At 37.8% G+C, this 13,096-nt stretch overlaps 1 protein-coding gene across 3 annotated transcripts in view; it reads right to left on the bottom strand.

Moving 5' to 3' along the window:
• The window catches only part of UNC5D (unc-5 netrin receptor D), a gene marked incomplete at both ends in the record, with an annotated part of 663,802 nt that overhangs the window by 71,715 nt on the left and 578,991 nt on the right, over nucleotides 1-13,096 (bottom strand). For 2 of the 3 annotated variants that reach the window (XM_080710802.1, XM_080710803.1), the window contains 2 exons: nucleotides 363-740; nucleotides 5,330-5,515. In XM_080710802.1, coding sequence (XP_080566928.1) covers nucleotides 363-740; nucleotides 5,330-5,515 — 564 coding nt within the window. Of the gene's footprint in view, nucleotides 1-362; nucleotides 741-5,329; nucleotides 5,516-6,245; nucleotides 6,261-13,096 lie in introns of all 3 variants that reach the window. The other variant, XM_080710801.1, reaches the window with a different exon arrangement.

The following is a 13,096-nucleotide window of genomic DNA, read 5'->3' as shown; positions in this document are numbered from 1 at the left end:
TTTTATTTTGAAACAAGGTCTCACTAAGTTGTTGACAGCTTTACTAAGTTGCTGAGGCTGGCCTTGAACCTTTGTTATTCCTATCTTAGACTCTCAAGAACTGGGATTACAAGTATGTACCACCACACCCACCTGCCCAAGCCTTCAGAGGGAATATGGAGTTTTCACTCCAGGATGAGATGAAGTCTGCAGAGTCTAATCTCAGCCTTGGTTCTGGTTTGTTGTATAAACCAAGGAGCCAGGTGAAGACCTGGCCTTTACCCTAACAAGGGAATAATAACCATTGTAAAATAAATCTGGCAGGATGTAATAATGTAAATTTGAAGTATTTAAACAAATGCTGGAACACACTTACCACCTACCTGTATTCGGCATTACTAAGCGCCCCCCCAAGTGGCCAAAGACACCAGTCGTCCTCAATTCTGTCCTTGTGGGGAGTGATGACAGGTTCTGGATGTACGGTGTCTTGCTTCTAGGATGCATGGTACTAAAGCTGCGGTTGTTTCCATGGGGAAAAGTTCCAGAGTGGTTCTTGCCATGGAACTCAGCTCTCTCAGGCACTCCCAGAGAAACCATGAAGGAGCTCTGGACTTTGACTTTTATGTCTGACAGAGGGTTGAAGAGCGAAGACTCTGTCATGAGCTCTTTGTCCAGCGGGTCCTGTAGACAGATGGGGCCACTGTATGTTCGGCTTACTGTCAGGTCTGGTTGCATTGCCGAATTCAGGAGCAAGGAGTTACCTGGTTAAAAAGAATTGATCTGTCACTCAGAAACTAAGCCAGCTGTTGTCCTTTTATAGCTGTCTTCCCTAAATGCAAAACAACCTGTATGGCCAGCCACTCTGCAGGGCCCAGTGACTAAGAAGAAATGCTATATAACAGTTGGTTGACCAGCACATTGGAATAGAAAGGTCTGGTCTTCCTACTTCATTCTTTGAATGCTGCCAGTCAAAAAATTTGTACTTCTTAAGAATTCTTTTCTTTAATTTACTTCTTTATCTTTCCTTTCTCTCTCTCTCTCTCTCTCTCTCTCTCTCTCTCTCTCTCTTTCTCTCTCTTTCTTTTGTTGTGTGGTACTGGGAATTAAGTTCAGGGTCATTATACCTATGAGGTATATCCCCAGCTCCACTTTACTTTTTATTACTTTTTATTTGGGAATAGGGTCAGTTTTATTAAGTTGAAGAGGGTTTTGCTGAGACTGGTCTTGAACTTGAGATCCTCCTGTCTCAGCTTCCCAAGTTCTGGGATTGCAGGTGTGCCTCATCACACCCAGATTTAGTATCTTCTGACATGCTTTCTTTTGAAATCAAATATTTCTGGCATTCAGTCAGGTTCTCTAACTCAGGTATTATTGCTTATGTGATATTATCTGGTAAAAAGAAACTAAAAAGAAAAAAATATGTTTTGCAGTCCAATTCAGCACAAAAATAATATCTATTCATTTTAAATGCCAAGAGATGACACAGCAGGGTGACTAGGTAGCTATGTTTATGATAGAGCTGCCTTATTCCAGCACAGTTCTCCTGGAATTCTGGCACTTTCTGGAGCTGCAGGAGGAAGTGATGTATCTCCACAGCACAGGGTCAGGGGACTTGATGAATCACTCCATGTCTTAGTAGCCAATTGGCTCCAAAACTGCATATGTCCATCTGAGAGAGAAAGGATGTTCCACACAGAGACAGAGAAACACTCAGATTCCACATAGGCAGCAGCCCAGAATAGATCCCTTTCTGTCTCAAGACAAATGAAAAAAAGTCTTTGCAAAAACATGATAAATTTTCTTTTGTAATCTTCTGGGCCTCAGCAATTTTTTCCAAGCTGAATATTAAAAAGAAATGCTGTAATATTTTCTTAAGATGAAGTAATCTCATTTATTAGTAAATAACAAAATAACCCTCAGTCCCAAACCTCCCACCCATATCAGTCTGTCAATTTGACATCTCAAATCGAAACCCAAACCATATTAAACAATTTCCCTTTGGGGCCTGACAAAAATGTTTAAAGTATGGTATTTTTGAAAATGTTGCAATTCTGGGCAATACTGTGTTAGCCTCTATTGCTTTTCATTTTCATACTTTGTAAGAATGCCAGAAGAAAATCTATAACCCTGAGTTTCTCCACTTCTTACTTGGATGCTATAAGAATCCAGAATGACAGGAAAAAAATATACAAATCATATGAAATCACATTGAAAATTTAAAGGCACCTTGATGGTGCATTTCTCCAAGGCTTGGGGCTGCTATGGCAACACACAGGTGCACTCAAGCCCTGTTCTTTTTAAAAGAACCACAAAGAGTTATATAGGTTATGACCTTGCTCTTGTTTGTGTTCTCTCTAGGCAAGAATAGAACTGAAGAAGAGTTTTTAACTCTTCTCTATGGAGATACATAGAGATACATAGGATATTCTTCCTGTCTGAAAAGAGTTTGTAACATGTTTCCATGGAGACCTTGAAAATCTTTTCCCTAAGTTTCATGACTATTTGATACCAAGCCCTCACCTTCTGAAACTTAATTTTTGAGTACTCTTAAGAGACCTTCCTAGCTTTTATGGAACAAAGAAGCGAAACATATTTCCTAGAGTTAAATGGCATGTATGTAGAAAGTGCTTGATTATGAAATTAGGCACAGAGCTGTGGCATAGTTTGGGGATACAGCACTTGCTTAGCATGTTTGAAGGCCCTGGGTTCCATCCCCAATATTGCCCAAAAAAGGGGGAAAAAAGAATGTACATATGACAGAGTCCACAGTTAGGAGATCCTACAGAGGACCAAATAAGGCGACCTAACTTAGGGGATGGGAGGGGGAAGAGGGAAACTCTAAAGCACAAGATGTCCTTAAATATATAAAAATTAATCACTAAGCAAAGCATGGGTAGGAGGGATGGGGAGGGAATGGGGTGTGGATTGGGTAAGAGCTAATTGGGTGATGTGTGCATGTATCTCTACACAAGTCTTTTATCCTATTAAGATGTATGACTACAATGCACTAATAAAAAATAATAAAACAACAGCCAATAGGCAAAAAATTAAAAAAAAAAGAATGTTATGCTGCTGACTTGTTTGAAGCCTAATCAGTGCCAGTCATCCCAATCTACTTTTTGGAAATTTCTTGTCCACTCCAAGGATACTATCTAGTTATTTATTTTGTCATGCCTGCACATACCAGGTAAGTGATTTAGCACTGAGCTACAACAAAGTGTGACATTCTATTTATCAGTCACTGTTCCCTTCCTGGGGCAACAGAGATACTGCTTAAGAAGAGATAGTGACAGTAAAAGCCACCTACCAACAATGTCAAGTATATCATCTCAATGAATATGAAGATAATAGTACCCACCAAAGTAATCCCAGTACTTGAGAGGCTGACACAGGAGAACTGTAGGTTCAAAGCCAGCCTCAACAACTTAGTGAGGCTGTCAGCAATTCAGCAAAGCCCTGTTTTAAAATAAAAAAATAGCTGGGTGTGGTGGCATATGCTTGTAATCTCAGTACTTGGGAGGCTGAGACAGGAGGATTGCAGATTTAAAGCCAGCCTCAGCAACTTAGTGAGGCTTTCAGCAATTTACCAAGACTCTCTTTCCAAATAAAAAATAATATATGTACGGCAGTATAGCCGAGAGATTATAAGGACCCTGGGTTCCATCTCCAGTACCCAAAAAGAAAAAGAAAAATAGGACTGAGGGATATAGCTCAGCGGTATAATGCCCCTGGGTTCAATCCCCAGCACCCAAACACACACAAAAAAGATTTTTTTCTATTTTTCCTTATATCATTAGTTTTGTGAGATTCTTGGCCAAAAAATAAACAAATGGTCATGTAATTCAGCAATTTTCATAATACTTGTAAGTTCTGAGACACCTTCTAAAAGGAGTTGCTTATTAAAACTTATATCAACTAGAATTTTCCAAAAGTACTTAAGCTGAGTAACCATGCCTTTCATCCCACTTGATGCTCCATTCTTCTAAGAACATTATGAGGAGGATGTTAGTATTCTCATTTTGTAGCTGTCAAAATTGGCTGCATAACCAGTGAGTAAACTCATTGGTTTACTAGGTTGCATAGCAGTTTTAGACTCAAACCTAACTGATTTTAAAGCCCGTGGACTTATACATAAAATGGTCTTTTATAATAACATATTTTCTCTATTTTTATCAAGTGTTATAGTCTCAGATATTGATATTTATTATTTGATGCAATTCTGTTTCTAGTTTTTATGTGAAAATCAGCTCTTCACTAGTTTTGTTTTAATATTTATTTATTTATTTATTTATTTATTTATTTAGTGGTATTGGAGATGGAACCCAGGCGCATTCTACCTCCGAGCTACATCCCCAGCCCTATATATTTTTTTTTATTTTTTAAACAGGGTCTTACTGAGTTGCAAAGGGCTCAACCACACATGGATGATTACATTCTCAAACATAAAGGATGCACCCCATTGCCCAGAAATAAACAGTGAGAGAACAAACTCTTGGCAATGCCAGCCATCTCTCAATTGTTTTCCCTGGTAGGCTTGGGTTTCCAGTTCAGCAGCCTTGTTCACTCAATCAATGATAAACACTGAGACTTTTCTACCAGTGTCACAGGCATTATGGACACTAAGTAAACAGAAATAAATGGGACAACATGGACAATGAAGTCCAGGTAGAGAACTGCATTGTCTAAAGAGCAACAATATCATTTTTTTTTCTAAAATAAAAGCCACATATATCTTATCCTTTAGTCAGAAATAGATTCAGTTTCTATGATAGAATTAACTGACTTGAATATGTGCATTGCAATAGTTTGACATGATAGATGCCCCTTCCCCCACTCAAGAGATTGCTTGGGCTTTACCACAGCTGAGAGTCATTTAGGAAAATTTCATTTTCCCCAGGGCTAGCTGATCCATCATATGTCCTGTAAAGTGTTTTTACTTATTTAAAACAGAAATAGAGTCTAATAAAGATACCTGTAAGGTTGTGGTTTAGGACTCCATCCTCAGCCTTGAATAATCAGCATTATAGTCAACTAAATTCAATAAATAACCTCAAATTAGGGAGAAATTCATATAATTTGAGATAAAATAATTCATTACTCTTATTACATACCAAAAATGGAATTGCCTCAATATGCTAGTGGTGAACTAAGATCCATTTGTCCTCTAAGTAGCCAAGGACCCAGGAAGTCCACTTTGTTGAGCATGGAGTCCTGATGTGTGAAAATGTTTTGGCAGCGGCTCCCAGTGCCAATAGCTACCAACACACATGGCCAAGGAGAACATCATGGCTCCCATGTGAGTGTAGTCTATAGGCCTAGGACAAGGTGTAGGGGGACCTATGCCGCTGACCTTGACGGACTGTTTTGAAGTTGAAGGTCTGGAAGCCACCTGTCAATGCAGAAGAGTCGATGACATCCACACCGTAGTCACTCTGGCTCCGTCTGTAAAGGGTGACACCAATGACCAGGACAGCAACGGCTATGACTGCAGCGCCCAAGCCCGAGTACAGTGCAATATCGCTGGCATTCTCAATGCCTGAAAGACACAATAAAGGTCCTAAGTGGCTAATGCAGACACCAAGCCAGAAAGCCACCCTGTAGTGAAAAATGAATTGCTATTGGATTTTTGAAGCTACTGCTCACAGAGATGACACATGTAGCTGATGACAAGGTGCACTTTCATTCATAAATAACCATGTTTCTAAAATGCCTTGTAGAAATCAAATGGATGTTATTCAAATATCTTAAGTGCATTAAGGTAGCTTACCATGTAATAGACTCTTCCAGAGACTCAATTTTGTAAAAAACATATGTTTTCTTGTAAAAACAAAAAACTCCTTCAATTTTTAGGTAGTCATATTTACCTTCACAGTATCCTCTTTTATATTTTATTTTTATTTGAGGGATGACAGATTCATACAAATGACCAAAACAAAAATGGGCTACTGTTCTGTTCATATGAGACTCAGGACACATGCATTTGCCGAGAGCGGTGTAGGATGCGAAGCTAACACAGGGTCTATGAGTCAAGAAAAAGAAGACCAGAGTTGACAAATATGAATTTTAACTTTGACACAAGTCATTCAGGCAACACTGATAGCCTCAGTTTAATCTATATACAATCATTAGGAGAAATGAAGTTTGGGGTCCCAGGGGCTTTTACATCCCTGGTAAATATGTTCTGATACCAATTAAAAGCTAAACTCTAATACTTTATTGTGAAGGAGGACTGGCGTCTAAAAGGGCACATGCTATTTCTCCCATACCTCTCCTACTCCATCCTATTGAATGCATGGGCAAAGCAAAAATAAAAGCGTTAGTTTGAATACAGAATGTTGGTGTCTCCACACCCCCCAGAATATGCTAAAGCTACTTTTAAACTCTTCCAGATGTGCAACAGGTATGGCTCATCCCCAAAGCAAATGCATAATGGTAGATTCAGCAAAGGAAGTTTATCCAAGACAACTTAATCCTAAGCAAGTATAACCTCATAGTCTGTGGAGATGGGATGTGGTAAGAGTTACCTGCATAATTCACCTTCTTACAGATTATACAGTGAGTACACTTAATGGGTCCAAAAATAATTACTATGTCCACATTGTGTTAGGTGGAGAAATAAACAAATCATATATTTACCTTGTAATTGCATGACACTTACTAAGCATTCACTGTACCCTAATGTGGCATTTACATTATCAAATGGCTAATGCTAACCACAAAAGTAAAGTGAATTTATTTTCAACAAAGTTAGTGGACTGTAAAATTAGGTGCTTGCTACCAAATTAAAGAGTAAGAAAGGAAATCAAGCAGAACCAGTTCAGTAAAGGGCAGTAAACACATAAAAATAATGTTCAAGGGAGAGCACTATTATCAAAAAGAACAGTGTCTGAAAGGTTGGAGGTTTATTGGACATAGTAATTGGTACAGCATTGTGGGTGCTAAGAATTAGGGTGTGATTCAGTCTTTGGATCCAATTTTATGATGTTCCAAATGGAAGAGTGGTACAGGCCTACTTCTCTGACCACCCATAACCATGGGCACAATGATTAAGTCCCACTTCAAAATTTCCATGTCTGCTCATATCATTTGGAGGGAGAGGGAGAGTGATCATCTGTGTACTTAAGTTCTTACCTTTCTTCAGTCAATAAAGTTCCTCAAAGAAAATAATTATGCCCAGTGCAGAGAGAGGGCACAAAACATAGTAGATACATCAGGCCAGGGAGGGAAACCAATTAGCCATCTTAAAAGGTGTATTGAGAACATACCTGCTCAGTAAATGAGTGCATACAGAGTAAAAGCCTGGAAGCATGCAGGATGCAGCTGCTCTGCTGCTGAGTTGGCAGAGCAGAGACAAAGACATCCTCAGTTTCCCAGGTATAAGATCTGAAGGACCAGAAGACAGGAGAATGACCAGGAAAAAATGCCTGAGCTGACAGTGGCCATCCCTGGGCAGGAACAAGAGACAAAATGGAGGAGCAGGAGCAAGTTGTCATTGTCCCTGGATTCCATTTTATCCTCATGTCCATTCTCTTGCTACTTGGGAGACCAGAATCCTCATGCTCTCAGCTGATATAACCCTATTCTTAGGAAAGGACCTTACATGTGTATTTACACCAAGGTATAAGTGTGTGCTATGCCTCACTGTGTTTCCTCTCCCAGAAAAATTGGCAGAATATTTTTTTCTTAAAAGAATGATATATTAAAGTATAAAATTTAAAAGATGAATAGAGAGAGTATAGGGGAAGCAGTGTTTTTTCAGGAGGTTCCTTTGACCCTTGGTAAAACTAGGAGCCCACAGAGGGGTATTCCTATAGAAAAGTAGGCAAAATTATATTGATTATATTAGAATAATTTATTAAGGGAATCACAAATTCAGGATAGAATAATTTCATTTATTCAACAAGCATTTGAGAAGGGCTAAGCATATAATATAAATGAGGATGCATGGATGAAATGGCACATGGTCTATATTCTCAGTCATTTATTATCTAAAGAACAAATGGCAATGAGATCTTGGTACAGCTGTGTAGGTATTCACAAGTACTTAAAGCCACATTTTATACCTCAAGATATTGAATTAGCATCCTTACCCACAGTTTACATTCTCCAAAAGCTGATTACTGTGCTTCTTTCTTCTTTCTCTTCTTTTTTATTTTTCTTCTCTTCTCTAGCTATATTTCACCTCATTCTGTTTTCTTGTTTTCACCCCTTTGCTCCGCTGTTTTCTAGTCTGTCTTTCAAAGAGTACAGTGTGGTTGTCCCTATAAGAATTTCTCGGTGTTTGCTAAACTGTAGTAGTTCTATATGTTCAAGACTCTGTTGCCACAAGGCCCTGAAGTTTAGTTCCATGTCTTTTTAGTTTGCTTCATGAGAGAAGGGAGGACATAGTACATATATGTCTATGAGCACAGGGCACCTGAGTATAGTTGTCACATGAATATATTTACGTGCAAGCAGAAGCATGTAAAACTGGCTTGGGAAGAAACACTCCATTTCATTCCTGGGAGAATTGCTCCAACAACATGGCTACACTGCACATCCCCCTTTCAGGGCCAGATAGCATTTTCCCTGTCCACACATGGCACATGCTTTCAACCCTTTGCTACAGTCTCATCTAAAGTTCAATTTCAATCATTTTACCTGTTAGTTAAATACCTGGCAACAAAAGGCCTTGTGTAGAAGCCAATGTAATCCACATTTCTCTATCCTGGCCAGCAGTGGGCCCCACACATCTCTATCTATGCATCTATGTACCCGTCAGGTACCAGCACACGGTTCCTCTTCCCCATGGTGACTTTGTCCCAGATATTCCAGAAAATACTGTCAACCATAAGCCTTAAGATTTTTAGTGTCACTTGGGGTTCCTACAGCTTACTTTGGATTGTAGCTTTTATAGCTAATTATCTGCATGACAGTGAGTTGGTTTGTTCCAACTACTTAAAACTCTTCAAGAGAATACTATCTACAATTTCACACAGAACCTTGAAAATCATTGTGCACAGATATTTATTGATTGCCTGCCTAACCTCAAACTGTGAGGAGAAAAATATTAAAGAAATCATAGTCTTATGTTTGATTTTAGAACTTCTGCTGCAAGGATTCTCTTTTCATTTACACTTGTACACATTAATGTTTGTTTGCTCAAAGTGGTTTGTTTGCTCAAAGTGACTTTAAATAAATGCATTGCCTGAGCAGGTTATACTGCTGTGTGTGTGTGTGTGTGTGTGTGTGTGTGTGTGTGTGTGTGTACATGCACACAATAAGATACTTCTCTAATAAATAAGGGTTTCCATACTAATGTATGAGATGTCTTTCTTGTTTGTTCTTATTTATGTCACCAAAGTTTGAAAGAATTGAACGCATGATAGAAAAAAATGTGTAAAATCTACTGCCATTAGCAAAATCAAACAATGAAAAAAACTTTAAAAAATCTCCTATGTTCAGAATTCATCAGAAACTACTTGAGTAACATGCTCACTGCTGGAATAGGTACAGAACATCTATAGAGAAAGGTTTCAAAGACTAATAGAGAGTTAGAAACTAGGACTCTGGAGAGGAAATGTTTATAGGTTAATTTGGACTGGAAAAAGAGACTTTAAGTGACTTCTTGGTGGCCAGAATGCAGAATGTTGTTATAAGAAGAGAATGAGTGCACAGTACATGTTCAATGACTGTTCATTTACAATGAAGCTAGTAAACAACTCTTTACCATACCTAACTAGGATTGAAAAGGAGGACTTGCCTTTTAGAATACTGGGGCTCAGGTTAGGTATTGAAATGACCTTTTCTGCAATGAGAACTGTTAAAAAAAACCTCAACTGTATTTCTGAGACTGTGAAATTTCCCTTTAAAAAGTCTCTAACAATCAGTATGACTTTATAATAGCATGCAATTATTTTATTTTAGTTTTTCTTTTTTTTTGGTTAGAGCTGGCAAGAACTAAATGACCTTTCAAATCCTCTTTGAATTTCATAGTTCTAGGAATAGTTATTAACAAGTTTGATGGCTTTATGAATTTTATAGTCATCGCCAGTCATTTATAGTAACTGTATCCTAGGAGGACTCAAGAGAAGGGCTGTTTACTTCATCTGCTTTCCTTGCTTTACCATGACTCTCAGGTCAAAGATACCCTAATGCCTCTTACTAATGGAGCTTTAACTCAATTCCCATTTAACACATATCAGATTGGAATCTATTTTGCAGAACTCAAACAGACTACAGAGAATCAGCAAAGGAGCTGAGAGTACATTTCAAAATGTGATACTCTGCTTTATCTCCTATTAAGTGTTATAAATTGACCATTGTTCCCACTTCAGAAAAAAGCACTTAAGTAGGAAATATAAGAGGCAGTAAACTAGTAAGAAATACAAATGACAAATATTCAAAATGAGAGACTTGTGAGAAGCAAAATTAAGCCCCTCTAGCTTCTATGTAGCTAGACGGGCTGGTGTCCCACAGAAGGCAGGTCATAGCCACTCCAGCAAGCCTCCTCCATGCAAACAGACCTACTATAGTAGTTAACTGAATGCTAAACTATGAAAAAGCAGTGTTATTGTTAGCCTTGTTTATACTTGCTTGCACAAAGAAGCAATGTGCTTCACTTCACTCACAAGAGAGTAGCTTTCTTGTGTTTACAATTCAGCTAAAGTGGATTTCATTTATTTTTTATTTTTTTTATTTTTATGTAGATCATATTGAAAATGGCATACATCAAACTCTGTTTGGTGCTCTCCCCTCCACTTCACCCTTTGCCCCCTTTTACCAATGAGTATCCAGGTTAACCATGCTACATTCATACTTTCACATATTTGGATATAATATAGCTCCTTCATTAATCAACCTCAGCCTTCTTTGTCTAATGCCCTTCCATTTCAGCTTTGTTGAGGTTTTCCCTCCTATATCTGGAGTCCCTCTGACATCCCAAATACTACCTAGTTTGGGCATATTAGAGAAAACATATGTCCCTTCTCTTTCTGTGCTTGTCTGATCTCACTGAACATAATGTTCTCCAGGACTTTCCATCTTCTTGCGAATGACATGATTTTGTTCTTCTTTATAGCTGAGTAGAATTTCATTGTGTGTATTTCCAATGAATTTGCAATCCATTCATCTGTTGATGGAGACCTAGGTTGGTTCCATATTTTGGATATTACAAATTGTGCTGCTATGAACATGGGTAGGCATATATTACTGTAGTTCTCTTATTTCAACCCCTTTGAAAAGATACTCAGGAGAGATATAGCCAGATCATATGGTGGATCCATACCCAGTTTTCTAAGGAATCCCCACACTGATTTCCATAGTGGCTGAACAAGTTTTCACTCCCACCAACAGTGTAAAAGAGTTCCTCTGTCTCCACATTCTCGCCAGAAATTGTTGTTATTTTATTTCTTTATGCTTGCCACTCTGATTGGGGTTAAATGGAATCTCAGCGTAGTTTTGATTTGTATCTCCCTAATGGCTAATGATGTTGAACATCTTTTCTTATCTATTGGCCCTTTGTATCTCTTCTTTTTTGAAGTGTCTATTCAATTCAGTTGACCATTCTTGATTGCAGAGAGTAGTTTTTAAGTAGTCAGCCATGATAAGCTGTTTCAATGATATCTGTAATCCTCGGAAACTCATAACCTCTTACTCATCATTGTCTATGCCTTTCCATTTCCCATCTTCAAAAACCTCATTATAAAAAACCCTTTATTATTATTATTATTATTATTATTATTATTATTATTATTATTATTATTACTATTGTAGTTATTTTATTGCAAATAAGGCAACTATAGCAAGTCTTAAAGTTTTAACTATACCAGGCATTTTTCTAGTATTTTACACTAAATCCATTTACTCCTTCCAACAACCTTGTAAACATTGCCTCATTTAGATGTGCCCTCTGGAGCAACAAAATGACTTGATTTGCCCAAAGCCCCCTGACTAATAAGTGATGAGATGGGAATAACCCCCAAGCATTGTCTCCAGAACTCATGCTATTGATCATCCCCATCCAGCTGTTATCCTCCGTCTTGCAGATCACACTGCCTGACTAGCTCCCAATAACAAGAGAAATTCAGTCATGAACACAACTAACTTTGTGTTCTTTTCTCTGAGAACTACAGATGTAACCTCAGTCTCTTCCTCACGACACAATCTCTGAGGTAAGCCTTGCATTTCCTATGCTACAAATGATAACATAGGTTCAGTAAGGTGATAACTTACCCAGAATGTCATAATTAGAAAATGGAAAAGTTAAGGTGTGAACATGCATCCCAACATTACCCCCAAACCCTTCAGCCATCTCGAGATTTCTTCACATCTCTTCCACACCTGCACCTGGGTTAATACACCATGCTGGAGGAAATCATAACAGTACTGGCTGGTATCAAAAAAAAAAAAAAACAAAAAACCAGATGCTGTGCTCGCTTCGGCAGCACATATACTAAAATTGGAACGATACAGAGAAGATTAGCATGGCCCTTGCGCAAGGATGACACGCAAATTAGCGAAGCATTCCATATTTTTTCAAAAGATTATTATTTCCTCCACCAAATGTTTGTGGAAACCTTGTCAAAAATAACTTGACAATATATGGAAGAATTTATCTCTAGGCTTTTATTTAACTCCAATGGTTTGTATATCTGCCTTTATAACAGTACTACACTGTTTCAATTATTGTAGCTTTATATGGTTTGAAATCAGAAAATATACATCTTCTAGCTTTGTTCTTTTTTGAGATTGTTTTGGGTATCTAGAGTCCATATTCCATATTAGGATAGATTTTTTTTTCTGAAAAATAAATAAATAAATGTATGATAGTTTCACCTAAAAATATTCTTTGGTAAGAAAGAAAGCAAAAATAAATATTGAAATATTATCTTTAAGTCATCAAAAGCTTGAAACTGTTCTGTGAGATTATTATTGTTAATTTTGGATAAATTGCTATAATACTAGATGTCAACTACTAAGCCAAGCATGGGAAGGAGGGATGGGGAGGGAACAAGGTGGGAATCGGGTAGGGGCTAATTGGGCGATGTGTACATGTATGTCTACAAATTTTTTTTTTAATCCCATTATGATGTATGAATACAGTGCACCGATAAAAAAAATTTAAAAAAAACAAAAA

Source organism: Muscardinus avellanarius (genome assembly GCF_963383645.1).
Source record: "Muscardinus avellanarius genome assembly, chromosome: 14".
NCBI classification, from domain to species: domain Eukaryota; kingdom Metazoa; phylum Chordata; class Mammalia; order Rodentia; family Gliridae; genus Muscardinus; species Muscardinus avellanarius.
The sequence above is the reverse complement of the archived record's forward strand: the minus strand, read 5'-3'. Positions and strand labels throughout refer to the sequence as shown.